Source organism: Euprymna scolopes, chromosome 3 (assembly GCF_053919585.1).
Source record: "Euprymna scolopes isolate OS-2025 chromosome 3, ASM5391958v1, whole genome shotgun sequence".
Lineage (NCBI taxonomy): Eukaryota > Metazoa > Mollusca > Cephalopoda > Sepiida > Sepiolidae > Euprymna > Euprymna scolopes.
In genome coordinates this window covers 158724986-158740858 of record NC_136484.1, presented here as the reverse complement: position 1 = coordinate 158740858, position 15873 = coordinate 158724986, and the positions used below count along the sequence as shown (strand labels likewise).

Here is a 15873-nt window from a genome sequence, read left to right as displayed (position 1 = left end):
TTTTGACCTGCAAATATATCAGGAGGTCATCCACATATAAAGATCCATCAACACTGGGGGTTAGACACTTTGTTATGTTGTTTATTTTAATGCTAAACAAAGTTACAGATAGAATATGTTGTTTATTTTAATGCTAAACAAAGTTACAGATAGAATATGTTGTTTATTTTAATGCTAAACAAAGTTACAGATAGAATATGTTGTTTATTTTAATGCTAAACAAAGTTACAGATAGAATATGTTGTTTATTTTAATGCTAAACAAAGTTACAGATAGAATATGTTGTTTATTTTAATGCTAAACAAAGTTACAGATAGAATATGTTGTTTATTTTAATGCTAAACAAAGTTACAGATAGAATATGTTGTTTATTTTAATGCTAAACAAAGTTACAGATAGAATATGTTGTTTATTTTAATGCTAAACAAAGTTACAGATAGAATATGTTGTTTATTTTAATGCTAAACAAAGTTACAGATAGAATATGTTGTTTATTTTAATGCTAAACAAAGTTACAGATAGAATATGTTGTTTATTTTAATGCTAAACAAAGTTACAGATAGAATACTCCCTTGTGGGACTCCCTCTTCTTGGATGTTGGTATCTGAATAGGTTGATCCAATGCGGACTTGAAATTTGCGATCTGATAAGAAACACTTTATAAATTGTGGTCGCCTTTTAGATTGAGGTTGTTAAGATCTCTCATTATTCCAAATTTCCAGGTAAAGGCATATGCTTTCTCCAAGTCAAAGAAGATTGCCGAGGTGTTCGTTCCTTATAAATGCTTCTCTTACAACTGCTTCTAGGCGAATCAGGTAATCGATTGTACTTCTTTTGTTACAGAAGCCGCACTATAGGTTAGAGACAATGTTGGATTCTAAGTACTACACTAGTCTGTCGTTGACTATTCTCTTCATTATTTTACACAAACAACTGGTTAGTGAAATTGGTCGTTTTGCGGGTTTGAGTTTTCTTTTGCTGGTTTGGGGATTGCTATTATTGTGGTTAATCTCCATATATCTCGGGATTCGCCTTCTATCCATATTTTGTTAAAGATTTTTAATTGGAGTTTTAGTGTTTCAGTAGGTAGTTGTGTCAGGAATTTGTAGTGAATTTCATCTGGTCCTACAGCAGTGTTATGGCATCTTCTGATGGCATCTTCTAGTTTAGTTAGTGAAAGGAGTTTATTATAGTTTTCAAGGTTTTTTTATTTGAAGTTGAGTTTATATTTCTCTGCATTTTGTTTGATTGTTGTAAATTTTGTACTGTAGTTTTGGTTAGAAGAATTTTGTGAAAAAGTTTCAGCTAATAAGTCTGCTATATTTTTTTCATCAGTTGTGCTAGAGTTATTTATGACGAGGTGTTCGATTGGTATGCATTGTTGTTTACCTGCAATTTTTGGGATCATTTCCCATATTTCTCTTGGTTCAGTGGAGGAATTCAGTTTGCTGGCGTAATTTTGCCAGCATTTTTTTTTTCTGTTATTATAACTCTACGGGCTTTAGCTATGTTTTGTTTGTATTCTATAAGATTTGGAGTAGTAGGTTGTTTCTGGAATTTTGGTTAGGGAAGCTTTCTGTAACTTGATAGCTTGTTGACTGACATTTAGTGTTGAACCAGGGTCTGTTGTGTTTTTTGGTTGTTGAGGTTTTTGGAATGCACTCATTTGCTATTTCTAGCAGTGTTTTGGTAAAAGATTCCACTGTATCATGGATAGTTTCGATGTGGTTCAATCTAGTTTTGTATTTTTCCTTGAATATTTGCCAGTTGGCCTTGTTTAAGTTCCATTGTGGATGTTTTTGACTACTGGGTTCGGGGGTTTTGATTAGAATTGGGAAGTGGTCGCTGCCACAGATGTCATCATGCACACTCCAACTGAAATACAAATATATTTTGGGGTCACACATACTTATATCAATGGCGGAGTAATTTCCATTAGCTGATGTTTGTGGGTGAACTGTTGTTAAGTAAGCATATATTGTTTTCGTTAATGATCTCTTCTATTGTTCTGCCTTTTTTGTTAATGCCCTTCCACCCCCATAGTATATTGTGGCTATTAAAATCACCTAACAGGATGAAGGGTTTGGACAGTTGATCGATTAGTTTTTTCAATTTGTCTTTGTCTATATCTTCATTTGGTGGGATATATGTAGAGCATACTGTTATAGTTTTGTGCAGAGTGGCCTTGATGGCAATTGCTTGGATATTTGTAGTGATATTTACTTTACTAAGGGGGAGAGGGGGTCGCTTCAGATCAGAATTGACACACCCCCTGAGGCTCTGCCTCCGGAATTATGGGTGTAATTGAATGTTTGGAAGTTCTTGATGTTGATGCTGTCGTGTTTCAGAAAGGTTTCTTGAAGGCAGATTATTGTACGTTGTTTCTGTGTTATAAATAGTTGTAGTTCATTCATACTTGCTTTCAAACCACAACAGTTCCATTGGATTATTTTTTTTCCCTATGATTGGTTGTTGGTTTTAAGTTTTGTGTTATTCTTCTTCTGTGTCTTTTTTTTTTGTCTGGGGGTGTTTTGTCTTCTACCTCCATCTCCTCCAGTGTTCCTATTTTGTTTCCTCCCCTTGAGATTGATTGGGATCTAGATCTTGGTTTGTTAATTGTTTTTTCTTTAGTTTTCGTTTTATTGGGTGATGATGGTGTTTCATTTCGTTTGTTTATGAGGGTTGTTTTCATTTGGTGAGTTTTTTTTCTTTTTCTTTGTTTGATTTAATTTGAGTTTTTTGGTTCTGTTTTTTTGGCTTGGAAGTTTTGTTATCTTTATTTTCGTTGTTGATTTATTTTATAGTTTGTTTCTTTTAATTCTTCCATGAGTTCCCTTTACTTCATTAAGTAATTTCATAATGTCTTCTGTTTGATGTTTAATAGGTCTGCTTTTGTTGTTTGGTTATTTGGTCCGGTGGTATGCTGTATGTTTTTCTTTGTTATTTCTGAATATTTTATATTTCCGGCCAGGTTACGAGCTTCTTGGAAGGTTATATTTTTTGTATATTTTATTTTGATGATTTCTTTTTCTTTCTTCCATTTGTCACATTCTTTTGAATTTGCACTATGGCCTTTTTGGCAATCTGTGTGGGTCTCGTTTTCTCCACACCTTATGCATACTGGAGAGCGTGTGCATTGGTTTCGATGGTGTTCGTACCTTTGCCAATTGTAGCATCTGAGAGGGTTCGGTATATATGGTTCTATATTTATTTTTTCATATCCTATTTTAATGTTACTTGGGATTTGATGGGTATTAAAAGGTTAGAATATAGAAGTTTGTATCGAGGGTTTCACCATATTTTTTTAATCTGGATCCTTTTTACATCGATAACGTTTTGATTTTTTTAGGTTTATTTTAATTTCTTCCAAGGAACGCAGCGATAGTTCTAAACTCCTGATTACTCCTTTACTAGTATTCAATGTTTTGTGGGCATAGATTTTTACTTTTTGTTTGTTAAAAAGTCTCCACTTTAAGATTTCTGTGATATGTGTTTGGCTTTCTACTTCCACTAGTAGTGTTATTTAGTTTTTTGACTATTTTCTCTATTTTGAAGGGAGACACTTGTTATCGGCTCTCCTTCGGTTGCTTCAATAATTATGAAAAAAGATTTTGAACGAGATTTTGGTTTTGTGATTCTTTTTCTGAATCTGAACTAGATTTGTCTGAAACTTCACAATGGTTTCTTTTTTTAGGCTTTTTATTTGCCATTTAAATATTTTTTTTATTTCTCCTGCTCCCCACCTGCCTCGGAGCCCTATTTGGGAAGTGTTGGAGGGGGGGGGGCCATTTGCCCCAACACAACAAGGATACAGGAGAAGTATACTCTTCCTGTTGATGGACTCAAGCACCCGTGTTTCCTTCGTCCTTTCTAATGGCCTCATTTCTAGAAAAGATGTTGGTTTTCCAGCCGTGTTTTATCCATTCTTCAGCAAGTTGATTGACCTTCCAGCCACCGCTTACTAAAATCAGTTTTTTGCCTAATCTAGGGAGCGTATTTTCTTGTTGTGCTTGTCTGATTTAGTGCTAGTCATGACCAACTGATTGATTGGATCGGGCCTATCCAACCGCCTGTCTTAACCCAAGTAAGGGTCAAAGTGGCGTGTTGCACCTCATATCCTAATAGGACCTTGAACATGACCTGCTCAACCACCAGGATCCCGTCTTTGGACATTACAGGTTGCCACCTACGGTCAACAGGTGACCCCATTGAGAGACTTTTACTCTCTGCAGGGGGGCAGTCGGTGTATTCTAATGCCCCACCGACAGGGTTAGTTGGGAAGTAGGGGAAGAAAAAAAGAGGTAGGGAGGGAAGGGGGCTGTTGTTTTTGTTTTTGTAGAACATAATCAAGTTTTACAAAAGAGAATAGAAAAACAAAAAAGGACATCAATGTAGGTGCATTTCATCTCAGGAAGCCAGTAGACAGCCTGATCTGGTAGCACCAGTGACTTTTTGGGTATGATATTTTCATTTCATCATGAGCACATACATCATACAGATTTTTCTTTACTTTTTAATAGAGGAGGAATTCTGGACAAGAAACCATTTGTCAAATGTGCAAAAAAAAAATATCCTATTTTCTTTTTTATCTAAGCACTAATTTATGAAACAACGTTCTTAATATCTTTCAGAAACAGGAGGAAAACAATAAAAACTACAAGACGAAAAAGAGAAAAAAATTAAGAGAAAAAAAACTGATTACCTTGCAAGCTGAATAAGCAGTCAAGAGTGGGCATGGACCAGCTGCAGAGGCCGATGAGATATTCACAATTATGCCGCAATCTTTCTTCACCATATCTGGCAAAACTATGCTGGTCATCTAGATTGAAAAAATAATTACATATTGATAAACTCTCACATATATATTCTCTTAAATAAAACCAATTTTGGAAGAGGCAGTATTAATGGAAAGTAACGACTCTCTCTTTCTATTAGACCATGCTATAATTTTTTTTATTTTTTTTTATTACATTTTCACCCCAAACAAGGCAAATTGCCACTTTGGTGTAGGGGGTTACTATCAGGGGCAACAACTACTGGGGTACTATGTAGGGATTTGGGCAGCAAGATGTCAGTTCACGTTACACTTGAACTTCTGCACGTCAGTACTGTTGGGGAAGCAGGGACCTGGAATGGAATTCCAGCGTCTAGTGGTTCTGGGGAAGAAACTATTGGAGTACAAAGATCTTTTACATCTAGGGATCTCTACAGTGTGGGGGTGGGATTTAGCAGCCTGTCGGGTTTATCGAGGGTGCTCACGTCGCGGGGGCACAATTGATTGCAGTTCGTCAGAGCATTCACCACTAAAATACTTGTAGAAAAGGCAGAGGGATACAAAATTTTGTCGATGGGACAGAAGCTGAAGCTTAGATGCCAGTTCAGGGCCTATCAGGTTTGCGACTCTCTTTTGAACCTTGTCAAGGAGCGAGAGACTAGTAGCAGATGCACCAGCCCAGATGTGACAGCAATACTCCATACATGGGCGAATGGTGGCCTTATAGAGGTACAGGATACTTTCGGGTGTTAGTAGTTGTCTAGCACGGTAGAGAGAGCCCACCTTTCTTGCAGTGGCCCTGGCAATGCCTTCAATGTAATTGTTCCAACTCATGTTTCCTGTGAACGTTAGGCCAAGGAGTTTGAAAGATGTACTCTCAGATAAAGAGTCGTTGGCCATTGCTATAGGTGGTAGAGAGGGTTTCTTGTAATTATTGAATGAAACTAGTTTAGTCTTGGCAGCATTGAACGCGACCAACCACTTTTGTCCCCATTCCACCACAGATTGGAGGTCTTCCTCTAGTGTTTCTGCCATTTCTTTAGAAATGTGTTCATTCATCTTCCTGCCGTGCCTGCCATAGAGTGTAGTGTCATCAGCATATATACCCATCTCAGAGGCAATTTTGTCGGGGGAGAATTATTTGACAGGATTAATCATCATACATCATAAAATCAACATTATATATTAAAATAAAATGTCAAAAGATTACTATCAGAGCTTCACCCAATTCAGATAGTGAGAAAAACTTGAAGGTTAGTTCAAATTCAACAATTTAGGGGTCAATTAGCAAAATCAGACAGTCCAAATCCATGCCAATTTTGAGGATGGCTTATTCTCCATCAGTCTGAGATATAGTCCTATCAGCTCTAAGTTCACCTTCTCAGGCTTTGCTTTCTTACCCTTTGAGAAGGGTTTAGTTTATATTGGTAATCATCTACAGTGAGCCTATTGAGTAATGCTAATAGGGCTGCACAGGAAATTTTTGTTCAGCTAGAGTGCTCTTTTTCTAGGGTTCTGGCTTTTCAAATCCCACTTTCCTGATGATGAGTATCATTTATTAATTTATTGCGGACTATTATCCTCGCGGTTACCACCTGACGAAGGCCAGAGGAATAGTTGGCCGAAACATTGTGAAACAACAACTAATAGAGATGAGGATAATAGTCGGCAATAGATAAATAAATAATACTCATCTCAATAATGAATTCCAATTCAAAAATATATATAAAATTCTGTACGGACCCGACCATGGAAGATCAGATAATAAATGTGGATTTATAAGACCAAAAAATTCAACCGTGATTGATCTCCCTTTGGGGCCTGTGGTGCAGTGGATAGAGGTGTTGACTCAGTGTTGCCCAGTCATAAGATATGCTTGAATTAAAATTTTAATTTATGCAGATTTCAAATTTATTATAGTCAATTCTCTATCAATTATTATATTGCACTCAACATATAGTAGTGATTTCAAAAGTAAAAAATATATAACTTGGATGCCATCAGTCAGAATCGAAACCAAAATATAGCTTTCCAGCCTAATCTGTTAGTTTATTACCTTAATCCATACATGTACCAAATTGCAAAAAATTACATTGTTTAATCAATAACTGCCGCACAAAAGTAACAGGTCCATTTACTCCTGCCAAGATGAATGTTATTTTTTACCTGCTACAATTCGAATTTAGATTCCGATCCGTCAAAGAAAAGACGATGACTGGGCGCATAACCTATTAAGTTTTGAGACATTGTGTTGAACAAAGATGGCGGCGTAGTTCAGATCAGTAACCAAGATGGTGGCCAAGAATCAAATGCGGTCTGTGGCACAGTTAACGGCGAACTGATTGAATCCAAAATTTGACAATTTTTATAATAATTTTGAAACGTTTTCATTGGTTGTTTAGCACAGCCGGTGGTTATAAAAATGATTGGCGAATCCGTTCGTCTCATACCCCCATTAGGAGTCAAAAACATTTTACACATTGGGGTATATCAATTTTGATTTATTTTGTCCAAAAAAAACAATCTCCCAAATAGTGATGTGTGTGCACAGGGGAAAATGACAAAAGATATAAGCCGAACGCCAGACAAAAAAGCTACGAAAATTCTCTCACTTGTGCATTGTGACTTCGCAGGTCCGATCAGCCCGATGGGGAGAAATAATCTAAGGTACGTTTTGAACTTTATTGATGATTTTTCCGGTTTAATTATGGTTTATTTTCTAAAAAACAAATCCGATACTATCCTCGCCACTAAGAAATATTTAGCTGATATTGCCCCGTACGGTTCAGTAAAATGTATTCGCTCCGACAATGGGACTGAATTTACTAGTAAAGACTTTGAATTTCTATTAATTAACCACCTTATTAAACACGAGAAATCAGCACCGTATTCCCCCTTCCAAAATGGCACCACTGCAAGGGCATGGCGAACCCCTTTTGAGATGACATGATGCCTACTTATCGAATCGAAATTAGTGCATAGTTTATGGACAAACGCTTTAATGGCAGCAGCATATATCAGAAATAGATCGTTCAATAAGAGGTTAGGAAAAACGCGGTATGAAGCATTTTGCGGTGTAAAACCTAAAATTAACAGAATGCATCTATTTGGTTCTGATTGTTTTGCATTTATAGAAAACACCAGTAAACTAAATACTAAAAGCGAAAAAGGTACTTTCGTAGGTTATGATACAAATAGTCCGGCATATTTAATCTACTTTCCAACGCAAAATGCTATAAAAAGGGTTAGATGTGTAAAATTCAATGATACATTAAATTTAAAAAATGGCGATCCAGTGGATGAAAAACGTGAAATATTACCTAGCATCTTAATCGATCACAATGAAAATATTAATAACGACGACAATTACAGTAGAACTTCTGACGAAAATATTAACTAGACACGTCGATACCCAATAAGGGAGCGAAAAAGGCCAGATTTCTTACAAATTTAAAAGGTACAAGATTATGCCGTGGATTACTGTTATTCGTTGAACAGCGCACCGGAAAGTTATGAGGCGATTAATTCAGAAAATCACCAAGAATGGAAACAAGCTATGGTATCCAAATTGAAAGCTTTATCTGAAAATAACACATACGAAATAGTGGCAAAACCAACAGATAAAAATAATTTCTTCACGCTGGGGTTTTTCAAAAAAAAAAAAAAAAAAAAAAAAAAAAAAAAAAAAATCACAGCTTCTGGCAATGAAACATTTAAAGCAAGATTTGTTGCAAAAGGTTTTTCACAAATTTCTGGAGTGGAATATTTTGCAACATTTTCACCAACGACAAATTTAACAATAATTAGAATTTTATTACAACTTGCCGCTCAATACAATTCAAAAATACATCAAATGGATGTAAAAAATGCTTATTTAAATGCTCCGATTGACTGTGAAATCTACATTTACTCTCCAGAGGGATTTAAAATGAAAAATAAAAATTGGGTGTGGAAATTAAATAAATCGTTATATGGACTAAAACAAAGTGCACACAATTGGAAGTTAACACTCCATAATTCTTTAATAGAACAGGAATTCAAACAATGCCCCGTAGACGCGTGCATGTATACCAAAAATGTAGGTAATAAATTGTTGATTTTGGTTTTTTGGGTTGATGATATATTACTCGCCTCAAACTGTGACAACACTTTAAAAGATGTTAAAAATGAATTAAATAAAAAATTAAAAATGGCCAATCTTGGATGACTGTCATGGTTCCTCGGTATAAAATTTTTCTGTGAAAATGAAACTGTATCTATGAACCAATGACAATACATTGAAAAAATTCTGCTAAAGTTTGGAATGCAAGATTGTAAGCCGCGTTCAACTCCCGTCAAAATGAACATAAATAAAAATATAGGAACCGAAACAAAATCCATAGATAATCGAATATACAGGGAAATGGTAGGGAGCCTTGTCTACGTGATGACCGCAACTAGGCCTGACATATGTAACACTGTAACAAAGCTATCTCAAAACTTATCGAAACTGACAATTAAAGACTTTAATCGTGCAAAACAAATCCTTTGTTATCTAAAAGGAACCAAGGAACAGTCTTTAATATTTAAAAAGTCTACATATCCTCTAAATTTAGAAAGATTTTCAGATTCAGAATGGGGTAACTGAGGATAGAAAAAGTATAGCGGGGTATTGTTTTAGACTGTCAAAGACTGGACCTATGATCTCTTGGAAAACTAAAAAGCAACAAATTGTTGCCCTTTCTACTTGTGAAGCAGAATATGTGGCTCTTACTCATTCCGCACAGGAGGCAATTTTTCTGAACACCTTTCTAAAATCTATTTTAAAACCAGATCTAAGTAAAAAACCTACAGTAATTCATTGTGATAATCAGAGCAGTATTTTATTAGCAAATAATTCTATGATTCATCAAAGGTCGAAGCATATTGATATCAGATGTCATTTTATAAGGGATGAAATAAGGAAAAAATCTATTACTCTTATTTATGTGATGTCTGAAAATAATATAGCCGACATTTTCACTAAACCTATAAAAAGAATAAAATTAAGACATTTTATAACCAAACTTTTTGGAATAAAGCTCTTTTCAGAAACCCAAAAGAGAAGCATGAATAGTCAAAATCACACCAAAAAAAAAATTGTAAATTATCCCGGCCACGAAGTTAAACTGCGACCATTTCTACCTTACTAACCAAATTAACCAACTAATACCTAACATAATGTTTCCAGTTTTTGTTTAAAAAAAAAAAAAAGAAAAAAAAAGTCACTTGTTAAAACCTTTTTGTAAATTTCCTATTTGTCAAATAATTCTTTTTTGTATCTTTTTTTGCCAAACATTTGTTAAAAAACAAAAGAAAAAATGTATATTTGTGAATTTTTGTGCATATGTTTATATGTATTTGAAAAGTATTCTATTTGTATGTTTATATATATTTAAAAAGAGTTTATTTTTATATATATCAAAAAAAAAAAAAACTCATAAAAAAATGGCTTCCTTTTACACACATTATACCAATATATTAATAATTCTTTTTGACCAATGATAATAAAGACAAATTCCCCCAAAACCAGAAGAAAAAAAAAACAAAAAAAAAACAATTATTTTATTTGTTTATTTTTCTTTGTTCATTTAATTGTTTATTTTTATTTATTTATTTTTCTTTCCTTTTCTCAAGTCAAACCAAAATTGAATCCAAAAGGATTTTTCCATTATATCAAAAAAAAGGGGGCGTGTAAAATGTTTTTGACTCCTAATGGGGGTATGAGACGAATGGATTCGCCAATCATTTTTATAACCACCGGCTGTGCTAAACAACCAATGAAAACGTTTAAAAAATTATGAAAATTGTCGAATTTTGGATTCAATCAGTTCGCCGTTAACTACGCCACGGACTGCATTTGATTCTTGGCTGCCATCTTGGTTACTGATCTAAACTACGTCGCCATCTTTGTTCAACACAATGTCTCAAAACTTAACAAGATAAATTAATAAATAATACTCATCTCAATAATGAATTCCAATTCAAAAATATATATAAAATTCGGTACGGACCCGACCATGGAAGATCAGATAATAAATAAATGTGGATTTATAAGACCAAAAAATTCAACCGTGATTGATCTCCCTTCGGGGCCTGTGGTGCAGTGGATAGAGGCGTTGACTCAGTGTTGCCCAGTCATAAGATACGCTTGAATTAAAATTTTAATTTATGCAGATTTCAAATTTATTATAGTCAATTCTCTATCAATTATTATATTGCACTCAACATATAGTAGTGATTTCAAAAGTAAAAAATATATAACTTGGATGCCATCAGCCAGAATCGAAACCAAAATATAGCTTTCCAGCCTAATCTGTTAGTTTATGACCTAAATCCAAACATGTACCAAATTGCAAAAAATTACATTGTTTAATCGATAACTGCCGCACAAAAGTAACAGGTTTTAGTCCATTTACTCCTTCCAAGGTGAATGTTATTTTTTTTTTTTTTTAATATTGATCCATCAATAGCTATTTTTACCAGCTAAAACAAATTAAATTTGTTCCACAGGTTCAAATCATCTATATATCAAGTTTCAAGTCAATACACGAAAATTTTTAAAGATTTACGAAGGGAATGAGCAAGTTGACTCTCGAATGTTTGCTTTGTTTACACTAATTGACCAATAAAATAAATTCAACTGAGAATCACTTAAATTTGTGAATGGGATTTCTAACCCATTCTGTGGCCCTTAATCTTGTTGTAAATCAACAACTTCTAATAAATAAATTTGTGTTTCTTTCATTTTTTTTTATTGAAGAAAAAAAAAAAAATCATTTTGGAATTGGAAATTAGGCTCAAATTTTTCCAATTCTGATACTAAATCTGATACCCCCAAAAGTTAAGATTTTTCCGAGTTCTGATTCCAATAATTCATCGCAACACTAATATATATATATATATATATATATATATATATATATAAATAAAAGAAAAATGTGTGTTAGCATGTGTGCATTTTTTTGTGTATGTCTAGCAAAGGCTTTTTTGGGAGACACTCGGGGGAGATCACTGTTTCTTAGAACTTTTTATATGCTACCTAGATTATAATATCTATGAACGAAATCATGTATATCTTTAATTTGGGCGACTTTTACACATTATTTTTGCGTTTTTATTTTAAATCTCCGCATGTTTGTTTGGCTTTTCCATATATAAGAGAAACTGAATCCATAGCAAACAAACCTCCCTGGCACTCATGCCAGGCACATCCAGAAAAGCAATGAGCTTTGATCAATGCAGGGTAAACCCCTTGTATCAGACAATTGCTATTCATTTGGACACTCCTTTTTATAGGGAGCTGGTTTTCCCCAACATCTTGGGAAAACTGGCAGGATTTCATTCCCCTATGGCGTGATGTTTGAATTTTCGCACCTGTCACTAACTTTTTAATCATTAAATTAAAACTCTTTTCAGTTCCTTTCCCGTTGTGGCCAAGCGGTAAGATGACAGTTTTTTTCACCCTTTCTTTTCCGTTCGAGCCTACCTTCCTACCAAAACCTTTTTTCTTTTACGCCTCCAAAGATCCAGGCAACGCCGGGCACCCCTGCTAGTATATTTATATATGTGTGTGTTTGTTTGAATGCTTTCATTCTAAATGCTACGCAATTAAGCAGAATGTAGAAAATATGCATAAATAGAACTGAGCATAATAGTTAAATTAAAACAATCATCCAATAAAAAACATAAAAAAATTAATGAAAGTTTGTTTTTCAGAGAATATGCAATTAGTTAACCTTTATTTAGTCGTTCGCATATCCATGACTGAGAATATCAAGTTAGTTTTAATAATTTTTAAATAGAAAAGTAGGCTTTTAATATCAATGTAAGTGTGACGTAAAACTCAGCTTGATTTAGATATAGATATTTATGATTCGGCTTTAGTTCTGACAGAATTTTCTGATGATTTTAGTTTGGTGAAACGTAGATAGTAAACTTCTGCTTATTTCATTCACTCCAAACAAGGTAAATTGCCACCGAGATGTAAAGGACTACTATGAATTAGGGGTCATACTTACATGGATAGCCTAAATAGGGAGTTGAGCAGCAAGATGTCTGTTTAGATTACACTGAAATTTTCGCAGATTAGTAGACTTGGCGAAACAGGAAACGGGGGGAGAAAATTTCAAAAGTTTGCAGTTCGAAGAAAGGAAACCATTAGTGGAAAGCTTCCTGGCATCTGAAGACCTCTAGAGTGAAGAGGTGGGATGTTGCTGCTGTACTCGTTGGGAGTATCTATGTGGAGGAGCACAAATGCAATAAGCTCATTGGAGCAGATTTCATTGAAGTATTTGTAAAAGCACAGCGATGCAAATTGTGGTGATGAGACAGTCTGCTTTTCTTTTTATTTTATCTATTTTGGTATCCATTTTATCTTTTTACAACTTTTATTCTTTTTAGCTGAGAGTTTAACATATATATATATATATATATATATAACATATCTCACACATATACATGCTAATTACATCATCTTTCAAATGTAGCCGAGATGGAGTTTATGCCAGGTAAACCAGTCCTGATGATATCTGGATACGTGAGCATTCGACTTCTGGAGTGGAAGGTAGGATTCCGCAGAGGTAGGGAAGGAATATTTTCATTTGTTTTAGAATAATTGCCTACAAATTGAACACATCTTGCTTTGACAATAGATGATGCAAATAGAAGTTCGTCGTAGATTTGTTGTTTGGCTGAATGAGTCTTCCATGAAAGATTTTGGGCTCTTATGAGAAGCCAGGAAATATGTAACATTCAGGCAGGTTTCCCACTTTTTGGAAAGTGTCCATGTTTCTGAATCATAGAGAAAGGTGAGTTGCATTTTAAATTTAAAAATTTTCAATTTGGTGTTTTTGCCGAGATGTGATGTTCATATTTTGCTTGAATCATGCCATCTTCTTTCTCACATTGAAATCTTTGAGTGAGGATGTGATAAAGAATCCTAGGTATTTATAATCATCGACCTGTTTTAGTGCTGTTTGAGGCAATGTTTTGGTACTGTGATTTCAGATCAGATCATGCTGATTTGTGATATTACAGGCATCTCCACCCCAAGTGTTGGAAAGTAAAAGAAAAAAAAAGTAGGGTTTATCAGTAGACAATGGATACGAAGATGTTCACTGGGATAGACAGAAGAAACTTGACATGGGATTTTTGGTCAGGATGGAGCAACGACTGTAACAAAAGGACCGAACGATGGATACATATTTAGTTCATAATGACGATGCGTTTTTGCAACGATCAGAATTGAGGAGACTGTTGTGACTTTGACACAGAAGAAAGCAGATCGTCTCCCGACCATGTTGTGAGAGCTTTCGAGAGTAAGATGAACTGAAAGATAGCTCTGATAGAATGTACATGTGGACTTTAGCATTCAGAGGGTTGATGGTGTCACACACACCCGTCAGATCACCAAAGTTAAGCAACGTTGAACCTGGTCATTACTAAAATGAGTGACCAATTTGGGAATTCCAGGCGCTGTATGTAGGAGGATGTCGACATCTCCCTGCAAGAGTTGCAAAAACCTAACATTATCATCACCCCTAATGGGGATATACATGCAACTGGGACTGCTTGTGAATTTCATACTCCTATGGAACTTCCTCTTTCAGAGGAAGCCAGTTAAAACCCAAATAGGGTTAGTGCTATTTCACATACACACGCATGGTTGCATAACAATGTAACTAATACAATGAAACAATGTTAATTGCTATGACTATATAATATGCTGTTAGGCAATCGAATTACACCATGTGCTCCCAAGCAAAAATACAGTGAAAACAATTTAATTTATATATTGCAAATTTACAATATAGAAGATTTAGCCTCAACCTAATCAATTTAAAATGTATACTGCGCGTCTAATATTTTTTTATGCATTCGTATACAATTTCCTGCTAATTTAGTGAATTTCTAAAAAAAATTTAAAAAAAAAACAAAAAAAACAACCTTTTAACCAAAGAGACTAGAACTTACCATTGTCATGGAGGTAACATTTAATTTGATCAATGTGCTCAGAGTCTGAAAGAAGAAATAAACAAAATAATACATCCTTTCATTATTCAACATTTTTTTTCATACACAATTTTCTCAATGTTGGTTTTATTTTGTATATCTGCAAAGTCTCTCAAAACAAATATCTGCATTTATTGGGTGTTTACATATTCTCAACACGTTAACTATTGATTTTGTCTAATAATAGCAATACACATGAAAAAAATTGAAACATATTTCAATAATACATAAATAGAAAGAGTTTGATAAGCTAAAGAAAGAATCTTAAATTTCTAAAATCCGATTAAAATTAAAGAAGTTATGACTTTGCATGTTTGGATATTTTTCCCCTCTTTATTTTGCATTTTGTCACATTTTTTACACTTTTTTCAGTAAAAATGTTATATCTTTGTCAAATACTCAAGATTAAGCAATGAAATTTTCTATATAAGTGTAGTTTTGTGCAAGGAATCAGAATATGCTACTGGAAATCTCCAGAAATTAATGGTTTCCAAATAATCTGAAGTAAATGCACATAGATATGCTGCAATTGCTTAAAAATGGCACGTATCCATTAAAAGAAAGTTAGAGAACTCAAAGTTGAATTGTAATGCATTTTATGTACAAAAAACTGAAATCTACATCCAGGATTGTATAAAAATGAATATATTGCAATATTTCTTTGGTATTATTGTAAATTAATACCTTCCGTTACACCTCCTCATCTGACCACCTCTCCAAAATATGTGATTCTACCTTTATAGACAATTACGTGTGAAAACTTTGAAAAACTTTAATGAAAGATAAACAAAAGTTATTTTAGAGTTTAATGTAAAATGACTTCCCCACTTTGAACCATTCCAGCATTTTAGGGCAGTTAATCCATTTTTTTTTTTTTTTTTTTTTTTTTTAACTTTGGTAGATAAATCCTGGGCTGCCCCCCCCCCAAAGGTGATTATGTGTGGTTTTAAGAGGGTCTTTGTGTAATTATGAGACGATGGGGAGGTTGCCACTCTGACTTTGGGTTAATAATAGGTATAAGAGAAATTATGTATGAACATCCTGAAGACTTAATAAAAACAAAGCAA

At 34.2% G+C, this 15873-nt stretch overlaps 1 protein-coding gene across 1 annotated transcript in view; it reads right to left on the bottom strand.

The window, feature by feature from the left end:
• The window catches only part of LOC145260181 (very-long-chain 3-oxoacyl-CoA reductase-B-like), an 88597-nt gene that overhangs the window by 22234 nt on the left and 50490 nt on the right, over positions 1-15873 (bottom strand). The window contains exons 6-7 of the mRNA XM_080118008.1: positions 14768-14812; positions 4703-4819 (exon numbers count right to left, since the gene is read on the bottom strand). Coding sequence (XP_079974134.1) covers positions 4703-4819; positions 14768-14812 — 162 coding nt within the window. The remainder of the gene's footprint in view (positions 1-4702; positions 4820-14767; positions 14813-15873) is intronic.